Source organism: Scatophagus argus, chromosome 21, assembly GCF_020382885.2.
Source record: "Scatophagus argus isolate fScaArg1 chromosome 21, fScaArg1.pri, whole genome shotgun sequence".
Lineage (NCBI taxonomy): Eukaryota > Metazoa > Chordata > Actinopteri > Scatophagidae > Scatophagus > Scatophagus argus.
In genome coordinates this window covers 19,606,372-19,624,554 of record NC_058513.1, presented here as the reverse complement: position 1 = coordinate 19,624,554, position 18,183 = coordinate 19,606,372, and the positions used below count along the sequence as shown (strand labels likewise).

At 47.9% G+C, this 18,183-nt stretch overlaps 2 protein-coding genes across 6 annotated transcripts in view; both read right to left on the bottom strand.

Annotated features, from left to right (window-relative positions):
* Positions 1 to 2,021: 2,021 nt before the first annotated feature.
* Positions 2,022 to 9,308, bottom strand: LOC124052901 (protein FAM13C-like). Its single transcript, XM_046377688.1, has 11 exons — positions 8,299 to 9,308; positions 7,082 to 7,370; positions 6,852 to 6,990; positions 6,378 to 6,459; positions 5,623 to 5,686; positions 5,422 to 5,542; positions 5,215 to 5,298; positions 3,547 to 3,642; positions 2,668 to 2,879; positions 2,482 to 2,583; positions 2,022 to 2,212 (listed from the first exon to the last, which is right to left on the bottom strand). The coding sequence occupies exons 1-11, from the start codon at positions 8,519 to 8,521 to the stop codon at positions 2,089 to 2,091; spliced, it is 1,536 nt and encodes a 511-aa protein (XP_046233644.1). The 5' UTR covers positions 8,522 to 9,308; the 3' UTR covers positions 2,022 to 2,088.
* prkg1b (protein kinase cGMP-dependent 1b) overlaps positions 8,376 to 18,183 on the bottom strand; it is a 34,914-nt gene continuing 25,106 nt past the window's right edge. For 2 of the 5 annotated variants that reach the window (XM_046377680.1, XM_046377678.1), the window contains 9 exons: positions 16,353 to 16,449; positions 14,479 to 14,618; positions 14,192 to 14,281; positions 13,794 to 13,935; positions 13,183 to 13,346; positions 12,975 to 13,097; positions 12,805 to 12,867; positions 12,591 to 12,657; positions 11,177 to 12,286 (listed from right to left, as the gene is read on the bottom strand). In XM_046377680.1, coding sequence (XP_046233636.1) covers positions 12,188 to 12,286; positions 12,591 to 12,657; positions 12,805 to 12,867; positions 12,975 to 13,097; positions 13,183 to 13,346; positions 13,794 to 13,935; positions 14,192 to 14,281; positions 14,479 to 14,618; positions 16,353 to 16,449 — 985 coding nt within the window. In that variant the 3' untranslated portion in view covers positions 11,177 to 12,187. Of the gene's footprint in view, positions 8,501 to 11,176; positions 12,287 to 12,590; positions 12,658 to 12,736; positions 12,868 to 12,974; positions 13,098 to 13,182; positions 13,347 to 13,793; positions 13,936 to 14,191; positions 14,282 to 14,478; positions 14,619 to 16,352; positions 16,450 to 16,590; positions 18,118 to 18,183 lie in introns of those variants that run through there. The other 3 variants (XM_046377679.1, XM_046377682.1, XR_006842072.1) reach the window with 3 other exon arrangements.

Here is an 18,183-nt window from a genome sequence, read left to right as displayed (position 1 = left end):
TGTGCTTCGCCCGTCGTGTTGCACATCAGCTGGAGCTGAAGGAGGACGTAACCATGGCAACACGACGGAGACACCACGTCCTCGTCAACATCTCCATGTTTTGTTCTTCTTTAAACCTCGGAGGTTTAAATCCGGAGGCCGAAGGTCACTGACGTCATATTAACATTTCATTTCATCTTTCACGATATTCATGATGCTTACAGAAGTTAACCCGCCGTCCCTGTCTACCTCACCTGTAAATCCTACACAAATCGTATTTCTGTTTTGTTCTGATTTTTAATATAACTTTGTATTTTTTTATAATCTTTTATATTTTTCATGATTTTCATACTTCTGCACTATCTTGCTGCTGTGACGACCAAATTTCCCTTCAGGGATCAATAAAGTCTCATCTTATCTGTCGTCATTAAACAGTTTGCTGAGCTGCAGGGATTATTCAAGGAAGTAATAACTTCAAAAAATTACTGCATTTATTTTTGATTATTAATCATTTGCTATTGTTTTAAGCAAAAACGCCACATATTTCCTTGTTTCTGCATGTCACAGATGATTAGTCTTGAAAATATTTGGCATCAATAATAATAATCAATGACTGGTGACCAGGCCAGGGTGAACCCGCCTCTCGCCTGTAGTCAGCTGGGATCGGCTCCAGCTCCCCGCCACCCTGACGCATAAGCGCTACAGAAAATGAATGAATGAATGAATAAATAATGAAAACAGTCATTGGCTGGCCTGCTGCCCCCCCAGTATTACCCATAATCCCTCGCTTTATGGAGGGTTTCTCATGTTTGGTTCACTGCAGTCTCAGTTCACTTGGAAGTTAACTTCTAGATGAGGTCCTACATGTTCAGTCCTCTCAGGCTTTTTGTGTTTTGGAAGAAGTTTCAAGTGTCTTAGTGTTTCGCCATAAAACCCGCCATCATCCTCCTCTTAAAGGAAGCCATTCATTAACTCGTGTCTTTGTCATCCGCAACGCGACGCGGCGTATTAAAGCGCGTTCAGTTTGACACACACATTTAGTCGAATGTAAAAAATGCTTTGGTCCAATAAACCAAACAGAAAGAAGGAAAATGTGTTCACAGCAGACTTTCAGAAACAGCTTCATCTTTGCAGACTGGATGTAGAAAATAATTCAGACCTGAAGACAAAGTACATGGAGGAACACTGCAGGATGCTGGTATACGAGTGTCTATCAGCACTCGGTCCAGAGAAAAGCCTGCTGTGTTCTGAAAAGCTCTGCTCTCTGGAGTATTTACAGGTTTTACAGATGTTTCGTTTGGAGAGGAAGCAGTGAGAAGTCTGGACTAAAAAGCACCAAACACTAACATATCACAGCATTTCCTGTTGTGTGCTAACGTGATAACTGCAGCACATTACAACACACTCAGCTGTTTCATGCTAACATTAGGCCTACTATGCTAATGCTACGCTAACATGTTACATTAACGGCAAAGCGTTAACATGTAGATGTTTACTATTTAACATCCAAGAGTTGTGATATTATTATATCAATGCTACATGTTTGCATTAATTTCTAAGTACATCTGACTCCTGCCGAGGGGTCCCCAAGCTAACACTGGACATTTAACATGTTAACACTCAAATGGAAACATTTACATGTTAATACGCTAACGTTAACACACCAAGTTATCATAACATTAGCAAAGCTAACGTATGTTAGCTTGGACAGGGCCAGGCTGGATGTTTCCCCGTTTACAACCTTTATGCTAAGCTAAGCAGCTGCTGCTAACTTTAGCACAGAGATGTGAGGGTGGACTCTGTGTGAAGGCCTAACTCTCAGAGGGGACGGGAAGAAGACCATTTGTTAAAATAATCTTAAATCAACACGTTTCTTGAGCAACATGACAAGCGTTGCTCCTAACAAATTCGACACATCAAGCACCGATCGAAACACAATAAAACAGAAATAAGCTAACATGAACACCACGTCAGACTGAGCGATAAAGACTATCAGGCCATCACCACTTCCTCTCCTCTGAACCAGAACGTACTGTGTAAAACAAGTCTTCTCCTCTCAGGTCATCGCCTTAGTAACTGCAGAGTGGAAGGAGTTTCTGGGATTTGCTCTCACGTGGTTTTGGTGACTTCCTGTTTGCTGAGGAGGATTTCCAGCAGGCGGAGTTTGGCCTTGAGCTGTTTGTATTCCTGGTATTCCTCCTTCATCGGAGTGCGATCCTCTTTTTGGCAGATTCTGTCAGTGAACACAAGGATTCAAATGAACACAAAAGGACAACAAACACCAAGAGAACAAACTGATTTCAGAGATCAGAAGAAAGTGAACAGAACAAACTCTTATTGCATTCTCATCAGTAATTAAGGAAGTTTTTACTTTACTTTGTGCATAAGTTTTTTATTTAACTTTTACCGGACAGTCGCCCCTGAAGGACTTTGCTGTAGTAATAAATGTGAAGTATCTTCAGAGGGTGGTGTTCATAGTTACGGTGGCCAATCATCTCTCACCTTCCAGTCTGGCGGCAAAATTCATCTTCAAACTCTCGGAGAACTTTACGCCTCGTCTTCTTCTCCGCCCTCGTCTCCCGCAGACACTGCAGCAGCTGAGACCTGGTTCAGGTGGAGGACAGAGTTTAGACGAGGGAAAAACCTTTGATTGGACTTGGATGGTTCTACAAACATCCACACGCGGACCTGGACGCTTCGTGCAGGTTGGCCATGGTGAGACCGGGTTGGTGATGGACGGCTTTCACCTCATCTAACGGAGACACGAAGGCGGGGTCGCTGTCCCGGTCGCTGTCCTCCTCGCCGGCAGTTGCTCGGGTTGCTCTGGGAGGAAGCAGGACAGGAAGTTCGCCGACCGTTGCGGAGCTCATCGAGTCTTCATCAGAACCGTCCTCTTCCTCCTGGGACAAAAAGTCAACGGTGAAACAACTCGTGTGTTCTCAGAGTTGAAAAGTTTGCAGACAGTGCCACAGGAAAAGCCACGTTGAGTATATGTGGCATAACAAGGCGACTGTTAAACCCCGCCCACCGCAGTCTGACTGGGTTTATCGGTGAATAAGGACAAGCTCATATCTCAGTTTCATTGGCCAGGGGCTCAGTTTAACTGTTACATAACTGGAGTTGTATTTATGTCCCTAAACCCAAAACGGCAAAAGTAAGACTGAAATCAGCCTCGGCTGACGCGGAGTTCGTCAGCCCTGAGTGGAGCCTGCAGGCTTGCGGTCTCCTCTACCCACAGTGTGAGCACAGCTTCACCTGAGCTGAGAGACAAAACTCAGGGCGCTAACCTGCTAACAGCAACATGCAGGCTTATCAGGGAACCAATATGACGTCAGGGACAATTCAAGTCATCAGGAGAAAAAGACTCATCGAATGTGCTGACAAACACAATTCTGCTTTCTGATTTATGGACATCAGAGATAAAGTCCTGAGGACGTGGACGTCACATTGACTGATATCAGCATGTGTGGCTCCAAATCACCTCCTGCAGCATCTCTGCCTCCCCTTCAACAGTAGACACTGAACAGCAGTGTGTGTGTGGTGTGTGTGTGTGTGTGTGTTTCTCACTATGGTGGTGATCGTCGGGCTGGCACACAGTAAACGCTTGATCATCTGGTATCTGTCATACAGAGGCTTCACCAGGTTCTTCTCCTGCTTTGTTCCCTGGCAGACAGATAGACAGATAGACAGGCAGGCAGGCAGACAGACAGACAGACAGACAGACAGGCAGGCAGATAGACAGATAGACAGGCAGGCAGACAGACAGACAGATAGACAGACAGATAGACAGGCAGGCAGACAGAGAGGCAGGCAGACAGACAGATAGACAGGCAGGCAGACAGACAGATAGACAGGCAGGCAGACAGACAGACAGACAGATAGACAGACAGATAGACAGGCAGGCAGACAGAGAGGCAGGCAGACAGACAGATAGACAGGCAGGCAGACAGAGAGGCAGGCAGGCAGGCAGACAGACAGACAGACAGACAGATAGACAGACAGATAGACAGGCAGGCAGACAGAGAGGCAGGCAGACAGACAGATAGACAGGCAGGCAGACAGACAGATAGACAGGCAGGCAGACAGAGAGGCAGGCAGGCAGGCAGGCAGGCAGACAGACAGACAGATAGACAGACAGATAGACAGGCAGGCAGACAGAGAGGCAGGCAGACAGACAGATAGACAGGCAGGCAGACAGACAGATAGACAGGCAGGCAGGCAGACAGAGAGGCAGGCAGGCAGACAGATAGACAGACAGACAGATAGACAGGCAGGCAGACAGACAGGCAGGCAGGCAGACAGACAGACAGACAGACAGGCAGGCAGACAGACAGACAGATAGACAGACAGATAGACAGGCAGACAGATAGACAGACAGATAGACAGACAGATAGACAGGCAGGCAGACAGAGAGGCAGGCAGGCAGACAGACAGACAGACAGATAGACAGACAGATAGACAGGCAGGCAGACAGATAGACAGACAGACAGATAGACAGACAGATAGACAGGCAGGCAGACAGACAGGCAGGCAGGCAGACAGACAGATAGACAGATAGACAGGCAGGCAGACAGACAGACAGATAGACAGGCAGGCAGGCAGACAGACAGACAGACAGACAGAGAGACAGGCAGACAGACAGGCAGACAGACAGACAGACAGACAGACAGGCAGACAGACACACAGACACACAGACAGACAGACAATGGAGTTAACTGCTGAAGGCAGAATTCAACTCATGGGGCAGAGGACTGACTCTTATTTTGCAACTGATGACAGCACAGAAAACACCAAAAAGATGAGAGTTAAAGTCTTGTGGCGTCAGACTTCTATTTAAATATATTTTGAACATATGAACGATCTGCAGGATCTCCTGGGTAGATTTCTTGTCTTGTTGCTCCAGCTGAATGCTTGAGCTCCGCCGTGCAGGATGACGTCTGACACGCCGATAAACTGAAAGTGTACTTCGTCTTTGAGGGCGATCAGTGGTCGCACAGCAGCCTGTCCTGGTCCAGTACTCAGAGTACACCGAGTGATGTGGACACTCGGGCTGAGACTGGACTGCACAGTGAAGGAGGACACGGGTTGTGTCCACATCTTAGACTTCATACTCAAATATTCTGGTCTTGTTAATGAGGCAGAAAGGACTTGGACTTAGACTTCACTTTGAAGTTTGTTTCCTCACAGTCCTACTTTTTAAAATTCATCCTTTCTATTAGATTTGTAAGGACTCACCGGTCGGCCATGCAGACTCTCAAAGTACAGCAGACATTTCTGCAGAGTGATCTTCTCTAAGACCATCTGAGCCTGAGTCATCTCCTGCACACACACACACACACACACACACACACTGTCAGCAGAGGAAACAAGAACACACAACAGGAAGGGAAGGGGAGTAAAATGCAGAATAAAATGAACAGAGTTTGGTGTGTATGCTGAGACCTTTATGTTTTCTGGCAGGCCCAGAGTTTGTCTCTTCTCCCTCAGACGTCTGAACAGAGACTCCACCGTCTCCTCCAGTGTGGGCTTGTGCTCTGACGCCCTCTGCTGGCCACACACGTCCCTGCAGGACACGTTTAAAGTGACTGATGGATGTGATGGCTGTGCATCAGAACGATGAGTGCAGCGACGTGTTGGTGTTACCTGCAGGCGTTTTCTGGACCGCCCTGCTCCTTGGACTCGAACACGGACTGTCTGAGTCTCAGCTCTACAGAGGACACACAGTCAAAGGAATGCAGTACTTTCACTCAAGTACTGCACTGTAGTACAACTCTGAGGCACTTGTACTTTACTCGAGTATTTTCTGTTCACGCTGCTCTCTCCTGGTACTCCACTACATGTCAGAGGGAAATACTTTTACTTCACTACTTTCATCTGACTGTTTCAGTTAGCTTACACACAAACACATGAAGAGTTTCTAAAATCTGACGTGATGTTATAAATTAAATGACCCAACAGCTTGTTTAAGTAAACCATCAGTAACTGATCAGCTGTATTGATTGATGATGTGTTCAGTGTTTCCTCCAGTGAACACATGTGCTGGCTGAAGCTTTGCTGCGTTTCCTCTGAATGGTTTGAATCCTCTCAATGTGTTTGTGATCATGTTGAGCTTTGGACTGTTGGTTGGACTGAACGAACTCTGTGAACGAGTCACTTTGGGTCCACATGTCTCACCAGCTTCACCAGTTTGACAAAGCAAACAATCAGCGGATTCATGGAGAAAACAAACAGCAGTCAAAGTCTGATACCTAAAAATATTAAAATCTTTAAAATATTTTGGCTCAGGATGTGTGTGTTCATTTAATCTGCTGCTCAGTTTAGCAGAACATCATCTGACTCGTTGGAAAAGCAGACTTGTGAGCCACAGAGACGTTAACACGCCAGGCTGACGTGTTTACCTTTCAGCTGTTTGCGAGCCTTCGCCAGTTCGTTCATCACTCGGATCATCTCCGGGTTGGAGTATTTATCGTTGTGAGACGGCTGAGACAGAAACACAACACAGAGACATCGTTTCTTTACAACAACAAGTAAAAAAGAGAGAGACTAAATCATCTTAACGTGGACAGAAAGAGCTTATCAGTCAACTGGGTTTCATCAGGTGAGTTAGCCTGTGAGTTCACACGGCTAACATGAGCTAAAACTAAAGGTCAGCTGACTTTGCCCTCGTCGTTCTCTGCGAATGGAAAATATCCAGTTCGAGTTTATTCAACATAATTAAATAAATCCATGCATGCACGAGAAGCAAAACAGCCAAACTCCTGCTGAAGGTAGCCAGCTTAGCTGCCGTCAGTGAATTTAACTTTAGTGGTTAAGCTTTAAATATCAAACTGACAAAGACACTAAATGAGGCTACAGTGTGATTTTCAGTTTACCTTGTAGTTCATCTCCTGCTCAAACTGGTCCTCAAACCTGCGGACCTTCTTCTTCAGGGTCTGGATCTGTCGGCTGAGGAACGGGATGGAGGCGGGACACTCGTCCTCCGAGCCCTCCGGCCTGTCCCGGCCGCGACACCTGGAAACGGACACCGACAGGTAAAAAGCCACAGAACGTCAGGGCTCAGCGTTTCCCTCCACACCAGGTCTGCTCGACAGGTGAGACTCACAGGATGTACTGCTGGCTGCAGGGCGGGGACGGCGCAGCGTCGGGGTCAGAGTTAAACCTCAGGCTGTGGCTGAGGCTGGAGCATCGGGGGGAGGGCAGAGGGCTGGGTCCTCCCGCCAGCAGCTGGAGAAGAGCTCCACCTCCTCCTTCTCCACCCTCACCTCCGGGGCTGCTCCTCTGGAGGGAAGGGGACGGGTGAGGGCTGGGCGGCGGCGCTCCGTCAGACGGAATGGTGGTTAACGGCTGGTGTCTGGGAGACTGTGGAGGTCTGGTCAGGACAGTCAGCAGCTCTGCACACACAGAAAGTATAACTAGAATATTTAACTTCCTCCCATCGAGCACTCAGGATCAGTACAGTAACTTTTACTACAAATTTATGACTCATCATGATGCTGTTTGAAGCAGACTGGTTAGTCAATAACATTAACCAAAGCCACAACCCTAAACCCTGAAGCTCCTGGGTGACCAATGGAGCCTCCAAAGACCCACCACAAGCCCCTAAATGGCCACCAGAAGCATCTGGTCCTCTAGACCAGAAGGATCAGCAGACCCTCCCCAGCCGCCACATGATCTGTCCAAACTGTCCATACAAACTGTTAATCAGTTCACTGCTTCAGCTCATTCCAGACACGCTTGATAGTCTTATGGGATTTAATTCAATTGACTGGATAACACTTGGTTTGAAGCAGACGGGATGGGGGTACGCTGCACAGCCACGAAGCAGACCTGAGTGAACAAACATGAAATGTGAGCAGATTTTCAGAAGCAGCAGAGCGTCTCAGCGGGATCTGACCTCCAGCTGTTGGCTGGCTGCACAGAGAGACCAGAGGAACCACAAACACACTGATGGACACGTTACTGGACCACATGGACCACCAACAGGACATTAAACAACCAGCAGGCTCATCTACAGCAGCTCTGGACTGCGGTGTGTTCCAGCAGACAGTGGACAGAGACAGAGGACGCAGGTCTGACATCAGCTCTGCTGTCCACACTGCACAGACATACGTTGACTATTGGGCGGCACGGTTGTGCGGTGGTTCGCACTGTCGCCTCAGGGTTTCAGCTTTGAATCCCGGTCTGGGCCCTTCTGTGTGGAGTTTGCATGTTCTCCCCCGGGTTCTCCGGCTTCATTAGGTTAACTGGCTGCTCTACATAGAAAATGGATGGATGGATGTTGACTATAAGACAGACAGACAGACATACAGGTGTGTGTACCTGGCGGGCTGCTCACGCCAGCGGGGTCGCCGTGGCAGAGGACCAGGGTCTTGCCGGTCTTCCCATCCTTCCCTCCGGACTCCACAGGGCTGCAGGGACTCTTCCGCTCCTTGCTGCCCTGTGCAGGGGGGCTATCCTCCGGGGACGGACACACCGAGGGGCCCCCCTCCACCTCCAGCGCCTGGAGCTTCAGCAGGGAGCTCTGCAGGCAAAAGCAGAACATGTCAGACACACCGATCCAGAGATTAGCCTGGGCCCAGGTGGAGGCTGTATGTCCATAGACCAGTCACTGGACTACGGAGGACAGGGAGGCGCTGTTATGGACCTCGGGTTCCAGACATTAGCCCGATCCCAACACTTAAACGCCACATGTTAGGCGCACCGATTAGCTGGTGGGTCTGGAGATGTTCAGAGGAGTCTTGGTGTTCAGGATGTAGTCTGAGTCACTTCACGTCCATGGATTAGTCCCGTTTCTCCCACTGCAACAAGCCACGACGCCTCCCACCTGTCCACCCCCCCCCACAGATTAGTCAGTTTCACTCCACATGAAGAGTCCAGAAACACGAAGTTCTCCCGTCATCCTCGGGTCCGTTTCGGTCTCCATGTCCCTCCTCTCCGGAGGTTAGCCGGTCCCAGAGACAGCAGGCGTTTCAATCTTTACCAGAATCTGACCTGACCGTTTGTTCTCGTCACGTCTTCCCCGTGTGACAGTCCAGCAATTAGCCAGCTCCTGAGCTCGGAAGCATCCCGTGCTCCTGCTCGTTCGCAGAGGATGAGGATGATGATGCTGCGCTGGTATCCCCCCCCTCCGCCCGTCACTCCTCCACCCCCCTCGGTGGATTACTCATCGCAGAGAGGAGGAGGCAGGGCGGAGGGGAGGTGGTGTTTCCTCTCGAGATGCGTGTGGGAGAGAGACATACGAGACGTGAGGATGCCCCCCTCTCTCTCTCTGATCGTGAGGTTTTTCCCGCATCAGTGCGGGAGGGGCTTGTTGGTGACGTCACTGCGTGCGTGCGTGCGTGCGCGTGTTTAGATCTCATTCATAAAGAAGCGAGCACGGGGAGGAGGAGCAGGTGTAGCTACGTGCTCCTCTTCACATCCACCAGCAGTTTAAACGCGTCCACGCATCACGCGCCTCACCTGCTGTGCCTCCACCCGCGCGTCCGACACGAATATGCTCCCAGCGGGGTCTGTGGAGAAACCTGGTCCTGACTTCTGTCCCATCTGGCTCCTTCTGGACAGCCGGCGTCTTCAGAACTGTGCAGTCACCCCAAAACCACCTGGACGGCAGGACACTAAAATCTAAAGTTGAGTAGAAGAATTTCTCAACTCGAGCTTCACTTCTGCATTTGCAGGAATATTTTAATCCGTTTTTAAAGCTGAATCCACAGCGAAGTGTCAGAGACTCAGCTGAGTCCAGCTCGATTCTCAAAGGAAAATCATTTAATCAAACATCAGCATTGCAACAGAGCCCAACTCCAGTCAGTTTCTGCTTCATTTTTCTAAGGAAACTGAAACTTTATTTTCAGATTTCAGGCGATGTTCAGACGAGCACATCTCAGCACAGCTTTGAGTTCCTAAACTTTGGAAAACTGCTTTGTCTTTTGTTGTTAACAGTCATGCCCATAAAGCTTTTTGAAGTGAGACACAGAGCGAGAGTCAGAAGGTTTCTTCAGCTACCACAGCAGGCACTGCAATAACAACAACAATAACCATAACAATTATGATAAAAATGAAAATAATTGAGAAATCATAAAGCATAATATCCCCACAATATACAAACAAATCAGCTTCATCACATCAACTCGCAACCACAAAATATACTCACTAAGAATCAGTATGAACACAAATATTCTTTCTTCTGGTCCAAACATCTTTTAAAATCATTTCTGCTCTAATTAATTCACATGAGAACTGCATCCTGAACAAGGACTCATTCTCAATGTGCCTCCGGGCGTCATGCTAAGCTAGTCCGGCTAACCTGTCCTGACATGTCATGTAACTCCCAGAGAGAAGGAGAACAGGGCGTTTCTGAAGTGTTGAACTGTTCCTTTAAAGCCCCACGCTGTCTGGTGTGTTGCTGTTACGTTTTCTGCCTTCTGGAGGTGAAATCGAACGCGTCGTTTAACGTCGAGCTCACACGAGTCACCGATCAGTTTAGAAAAATACCACAACACATTCAGGCTGCTGGCACAAAGGCTACGGAAGCTGAAATCACCAGCTGCTTCCACCACGAACACAAATACGATGCTCGGTTACTGTCGGCGCGTGACATCAGAGGCGACGTCCACCTTCAGAGACGCTCTAACCGGCAGCGGGGAAGACCTCCTCAGCCTTCATCACCGGGATCAGCGACGCTCGACTGCTGAGGCTGGAAACTGTACACAGAAATATGAGGTCCATTCACTTCCTGTTCGGGAGCGGGCGGAGTTCGGACCTGCAGATGTTCAAATTTCCATTCGATTTTGGCCACTTAAACGATTGCTCATCCATGTTTGCTGTGAAGTTGAGTCTGACCTTAAGTCGAATGTGTCAGAGCAGGAAGGTTGTGTGATCCGAAACACAAAATCTCTCGGTGATGCTGTTATTTCTTCATGTATGAACAAAATGTGTGTTTCTGTAAGCCACGGACACGTTTCAACACAATCCTGTGTGTGCCGAGACGTTCGGTGCCAACATTTACCCGATGATCGGGTCGATGTCTTCCTATCGATCTGTTTTGACACCAGGCCGGTTTCAGCTGCTGACACACGGCTCATTAAAAGCAAGTTAATCGTGAGGAACAATCCTGAAACTCCTGATACAAACAGTTCAACCAAGTCGTGCATGAGTGTGTAAGATTGAGTGTTTGTGGGTGCGTGCACAAATATGCAGAAAGTTTTGGAAATATGTACAAAATATCTGTTTTCACGCCACGATCCAAACACAACACAACATAAAGAATGACAGAAAGGAAAGCTTAAGAACAGAAATGTTCATATCGCCGCTCGGCGTCCACTGAGGAGGACGGCGGCTGCTACACCCACACCTCCGTCTTCTCTCTTTGGATTTTAAAGTTCCCAAAATGAAATGACAAAGAAGGCATCATGGTGACCTCGAGTTTGTGAGTTCGGTCTGTGGTTTGAGGCGTCTGTTACTCGGACTGAACATCACTCCTCCAGGCAGCCCTTAGAAAGCCAAACCCGGTTCATAAAGTCAGCGAAGCCCCACAGAACCGAACACAAACAGCAGACCGGCAGTCTGTCTCAGCCAGCGGTCAAAGACACGTGACGGGACAGAGGCCTCTCATTGGCTACATGGTGTCTGTGAGGGACAAGTCAAAGCCCATGTCTGATCATTTCCAACCACATTAGGCTTAACGTTTGTCTTGCTGCAGTTTATGGGACATAAAGCAAACCAACACCGTGTGGTTGACTGCTGATGGATGGACAAACCCAAAGTTCAGCTGTAGCCAAACACACTCACAGCTGTTCCCTCCTTAGCATGTCCATAGAGTCTTCTTCACATTGGACACCTTTTTATAGATGGAGTGTTTATGTTCCAGAGTTCTGCCAGCTGGATCACTTTCTCAGGTCAGAACATGCTGTCTCCCTGAAAGGATTTTCTCCTCTGAGGGATTTAATGTACAGGTGGTCCCAGTCTGGGAAAAAGAGACAGACTCTTAAAGTGAACAGGTGCTTTGACAGACCGGACCAGTTTGATCGGGTGGGGGAGGATTCCAGTCTCAGTTCCACGCTCAGAACAGGGTCCAGTTTGCTCAGGTGATCGGGGTCACAACGTCCTCCAGGTGGCGCGTGAGGTTTAGCCTGGTGAGAGTCGTCATTTTTCTCCGATTTGACCTCACCTCAGGTCAAAGAGCGTCAGGTCTTGGGTTTGGATGTGAGCTGGACTAGAAGTCATAATCCCATCCGGAGTTGTCGTCTGGTGGTGGCTCGTCTGTGTCTTCGGGAAAACTGTCAAAGTTACTGGTGTCGGTTGAAGAGGAAACCTGGACGGAACAACAGGGAGTTTAAAAGTGAACAAAGACGGTTTGACCTTCACAGATTTCAGCCTGTCTGATGACCTTTTGAAGGTAACATCTGACATGTGGGAGCTTGAGATGTGGTGGACGTTTGCCTTTGGTCAAATATCTCTCACATGTTTATTAACAGACAGTTTCTCCATTAAATCGCATATATAACACAAAGTTGCACATTCTGTCAGCTACTGAATATCCGTCAGCACATTTTACAAACTGTCTGTTTGGTGTATCCATGAAAAAATAAAGAAATCTGAAGCTTTCTTCAACTCACGTCGGGTGTGATGGGCGGAGTCAGGGTTCCCTTCCTCAGACCCTCCCAGTTGAAACCTTCAAACCACCTGAACACAGAGACGAGGTCATTTTTATCTTCACACCGAAGTGAAATGTGATACAGCTGTAAGCTGAGCTATCACTGACTTTAATATGATCGACTCTGTGACTCTGAAACATCCAATCAGCCATCAGCTTCCTCTCAGCTCACTCACTTGTGCTTCTGGATGTCTTTGACGCCGTTTTTCAGGTTTCCGAGTCTCTCTGAGGGATTATCTCTGTTGAAACAAGCAGTTACGTTTCAGAGATTTACTCTCGAGGTGCCAGCAGCGAATTCTGACTCCACGGTGAGGCTGAGCTGCTCAGACTCAACAGCGCCCCCTACCTGCAGAGCTTCTTGATGAGGTTGGCAGCGTTCTTGGTGATCTTCTTGGGGAACTCAATCATGTCGATGCCTCTCAGAATGATGTTGTAGGTTTTCATCGGATCTGGACCTGAAAATGGAGGACTGGAGATACACAGACAGGCCGTGGGACACTGAACAGCAGCAGTTTGACTCTACCTTACGGTCCCTGCTCTGTGTGTGTCCTCACCTGCCCGTCAGCAGCTCGTACATCAGAATGCCCAGAGACCAGTAGTCTGCTGACACGTCGTGACCCTTGTTGAGGATGATCTCTGGTGCCACGTACTCCGGCGTCCCGCAGAACGTCCACGTCTTCTTACAGACTCCGATCTTCTTGGCGAAACCAAAGTCCACCTGGGAAAGAAGAGTAAGAAGATCAAACACGTCTCACCACATCCACTGAATGATTTCCTTTATGGATGTTAATTACATCTCCAGACTTCTTGTGTCAACTAGTTTGAATAAATTTAATCGAAAATTTGTTTGGCGACAACACAGAAGCACAACATCAGGCGACACAATGTGGGGGTCAGGGTCCTGATTTTGATCCTGAAGCTGCTGTGCTGATCATTGCACAGACGCTCGGAGGACACCTTCGTCAAACTCTAAAATCAGACTGAACTTTGAATCTTCCTTACTTTCCCTGTAACAAAACATCTTTTCCATTTTTCAAAAGAGAATAAAACTGTTCTTGGACCAGTCATGTTGTTAGGTTCGTATTTCACTACTTAACCTCACTTGCTAGCATTAGCACTGATGTTAGATATGTAATATGTTAATGTGTGTTTTCTGAGCACTCACCAGCTTGGCGTACCCTCGGCTATCCAGGATGAGGTTTTCAGGTTTCAGGTCTCTGTATATGATGCCTTTGGCGTGCAGGTAGGCGAAGGCTTCGACCACGCAGGCCGTGTAGAACCTGGTGGTCGAATCTTCAAAGGAACCCCTGCAGGACAGAGTTAGAAGGGCATGTGAGACCCTGACGGCCCCTCGAGGGCTTCCTGCCCCTCAGCTGGACTCCTTCAACTCGTTGATTAACACACACTTATGTGTCAGCCCTTTTAGCGTTTTTTCGATGACAAAATGAACATTTTTACTGAATCCAATCCACAGTGATGAGAAGTAACCGACCTCAGACGTTTTCCTGGTGGATTCTGTGCTGAAGGTTAACAGCTTTAGGATGCGAACACATCGTAACGAACCTGTCTCTCAGTATGGTCCACAGCTCTCCGCCCAGGCAGGCCTCCATCAGCATGTACAGGTATTTACTGTCTTTAAACGTCCGGTACAACCTGAACACAAACACAAAGTTTTGTTCTTTATGGTTCATGTTCTGTGTATTGTTGTTTCAGTTTAAGTCGTCTTTCTAATCAGCCTGCTGCGTTTCACACTCAAACACCTTGCTCATCTTTCAACTTTCACTTTTTAATTCTGTAACGAGTTCAGTTGTGATGAGGATGACGATGATGATGATGATGACTGTACCGACCTTACGATGAAGTCGCAGTGCGCCTCAGTCATGATGTGTTTCTCAGAGCGGATGTGTTCCTGCTGTCTCGTGTCGACGATGTGGCGCTTCTTCAGGATCTTCATGGCGTACGTCTTTGCCTCCTCGTTCTTCAGCTGCACCTGAACACACACACACACGCTCATGTCTACCTGGACACAAAATATTTCAAAGCAATAATCCCCATCTGAAAAAACACACCATTGAGTGACACACACACGGACACATAAACACACACACACACTCTAGTTTATTTTGACTCACACACACGTCCTGCTGCCACAGACAGTCACTACAGCACCAAACGTGGCTTCAACAGGGGCCTTGTTTCCTTGTTGCACAGCTTCAGTAATGAGCTGCTGCACAGAACGTGTGATGCTGATATTTCCTACCTTAAACCTACCTGAAGTAATCACATTTTAACCAGCGAGCAATCAGAGAGCCGCTGCTGGATGGATTTCATTACTGCGGGTCAGAACCAGGTTTCCACTGGTTTCCAGTCTTTACGCTGAGCTGAGCTGAGCTGAGCTGAGCTGAGCTAACTAGCTGCTGGCTGTAGCTTCATGTTCATCATGTCCACAGAAGAGTGGAATCAATCTGAACTCTATCAGCAAGACACAGAAGGAGGTGAGTTCCCAGTATGTGGAACAATTCTTTTAAAAAGCAGACAAAGCAGCAGATCTTCATCTCCACCTGAGAGAGACAGTATCTACTGATACAACAGAAGAAAACAGTTTTGTCTTGAGGAGGTGTGAATTTTCACATTTCAACGTCAGACATTTTGTTTTGGATGTCGCGCGAAGGTAACGTAGCCGTAAATAAATCGGATAAAGAGGAGTTATGCAGCTCTGAGCATGTGATACCAGACGTCAGCCTGTTCAGGGTCTGCCCGACAGTCTGGAGGTCGCAGGTCAGGTTTTTCCTGGGATCGCAGTTACACCATGACGAACTGAATAAAAATATCTCCAGAGGGATGATGGGAGACCCTGAGTGGGGATTCCTTCCTATTTTTGGGCAAAGCCTCTGCAGGGTTTCCCCTCTGACCTCCAGTGCCCTCAAACTCCTCCTCTTCCTGCAGCAGAGAAACCCGACCCGCAGGGCCACACTGCACCGCCCGCTACACCCCGCCCACCTGGCCCTACTCCGCCCACCTCCCACCTGTGGTGCACTGAGGCGATCAATACAGTGTGAGAAACCAAATAAAGAGAAGTTTAATATGTGAGAAACTTTGCTGCAGTGTGACGACAGCACAACCCTGCAACAACCCTGCCCCCAGTCACATGATTACTGGTTTCCAGTTACCAGCACTGGCACCTTACTGAAAAGTTACTGCAAATAGCTGAACTCGCTCACACACACACACACACATACACACACACACACACACACACACACACACACACACACTCCTGTCAATCTGAGTTCTGAACCGTAACAGTGTGGCAGTGAGAGTCTGTTTCAGAGCATCCAACTCAACTCAAATCGTGTCTGGAGTTTCTTGATCTGAAACTGGCTTCAGCCTCTCCTGAATTTGATCTTAAAATAACCTGAGCCTGACATAAATCATTTTCAGTTGGTCTCAGACGAATCCAACTTAATCAAATTAAAACGAAAGTGACAGCTAACCGGTTTCAAACCGGAATCGGCCCTTCTGAAACTGGTCTCAATCTAACCTCAATCTGTTGTGAGACTGACTTCAAATGAATCTGGAACATCCCGTTCTGATGCCCACAGCCAGTTTCTTCTGTCTTGGCAGATTAAGATGGGATTTACTGCCTATCAGTGAACACAGATCAGTCTGTTGACGTAATCTCATCTCCTGTAATCTGTTCTGGTGTCATGTAACCAGATCGTACCAGCTCGACGCGTCCAAAGCCGCCAACTCCAAGTGTGTCAACGATGTTGAAGTCGGTGAGCTTCAGACTGGAGAAGAAGGCGTTTTCTGCCTCGTACCTGAAAAGACAACACACAGGGATGCCTTCACTGAACACAGGAAAAGAGTACTTTAAACATTTTTGGACATTTTGAGAGATGAGCCACTTTGCGGCAGAGCAGGTCCAGGGTTTGGTCTCTCAGACTGAACTCGTACTGTACCTGCAGCATTTGACCACATGGAAGAACGGGAACTTTTTGGAGGTTTGAATGGAGAAGGAGGTGATGGGGAAGGAGGAGAAAGAGGAGGAAGGAGGAGCAGGGAGGCTGGTGATCCGCTCTCTCTGCTGCCGCGCTGGGATGGGAAGCAACTCTCTCATCTCCAGACTTTATTTAATCCACAAACAGACGTGTCTGACTTCCAAACTGGTTTACTCTGTGAGTCTCAGTCCACTTCACCGCCAAACGACGGCTTGATGTTCTGAAATGTTAAACTACTGCTGGAAACAACTGAATTGTCTCAAATAAACGGAATTTGAATCAATTTCTCTGTCAAAATCAAACTATAAATGTGCAAATGAATTCTTTGCCACTAAACTCGTTTTAGTTCCTCACGAGAACGTCCGGCACAGCATCCGTAACAGAGCTGTCTCAAACGAAGACGACCACCTCCAGTTTACATGGTGAGGATAGGAGCGATGGTGGCGGCGCAGGCACGAGGGTCTGGTCTGGTGGGAGCGGCGATGCGGTGAGGTGGCCAGATCCTCCAGCTCTGTGTGCAGCGAGGTTGGAAATAAGGCTGGTCCTGAGGTGAGCAGGATGCCGTCAGAATCCAGAACAGATTGCCTCCGAGAACACGAGCATCAAAAGTACAAAAATACCAGAACTCCTATGTAGTCTTGATGGATTTTATACAGTCTTCTATGTCAAAGGCTGCTTTTCTCCCACCTAAAACCTAATTTAATATCTAGACTGCAAGCCTGTGGGTGTCTGACTTGGAAAAAGTCCAACTGCTCACACTCAGGCTGAAACTGTGACTGACGAAAGCCTCTCAGAGGTTCGTCCGCTTTGTCAAAACAGTTTCGATGTCTGCTAAGGCTGAGTCCTGCAGGGTGTAACGCCAGCCCGACAGGACGACCCGTGTGGCAGGACGCTGGTGCTGCTGGTATTTTTAGCACATGGAAACATTGCTCAGAGGTTCACCCACTAAACGCAGCTCAGTCATTAAACAGACAAGAGGCTGTAGGACAGACTGTCCCGACCTCAAAACCAAAGGACGCATACAAACGATTCACACCACTGATCCGATTTCCTGTGAACGTTATCTGTTCTGTCTGGAGGAGTCCGTGTTTCCATGCTACATGTTTCCATGTTCTTCAGAAACTGAAGGTTTTATAAAATCGGTAGCCTCTGCGCTGTGACTGTGATTGGTGTCTGATAGAAGTGACCACATGAAACAGATCAACAGCCAGCAGCTGAAGTATCTCCATGCAGACTATTTCCTGGAAACCAACGCTGTGGAATCCGATTTCTGCAGAAACAGTAGCTGCTGTCAGTCGGTCGTTCGTTCGATCAACAAGCCAACACATAAACACTCTAAAAATAGTTTGTAATAGTGAGAAAGAGATTAACAGTTAGAGCTCAGTGCAGGGTTCAACCCCATCCAACCTTCACTCTGCCGAAGTGTCCTGGAGCAAAATGCCGAATCCTACAAGACCCCGGGAGGTTTCAGATTAACGAGATAAAGCTACTTTGAACTCATTTACAAGTTAAATAAAGTTTAAACAACAATGCTTCTTCGATTTAAAAACTGAA

Bases quoted from the DNA above. Each gene is read 5' to 3' on its own strand.
- LOC124052901 (XM_046377688.1), bottom strand. From the start codon at position 8,521: ATGTTCTGCTTTTGCCTGCAGAGCTCCCTGCTGAAGCTCCAGGCGCTG. The intron at 5,299-5,421 runs GTCTCAGCATAC...GTGTGTGTGCAG, and splicing joins GCCTGCCAGAAAACATAAAG to GAGATGACTCAGGCTCAGAT. The intron at 2,213-2,481 runs GTGAGAGATGAT...GTTCACTGACAG, and splicing joins TTTTGCCGCCAGACTGGAAG to AATCTGCCAAAAAGAGGATC.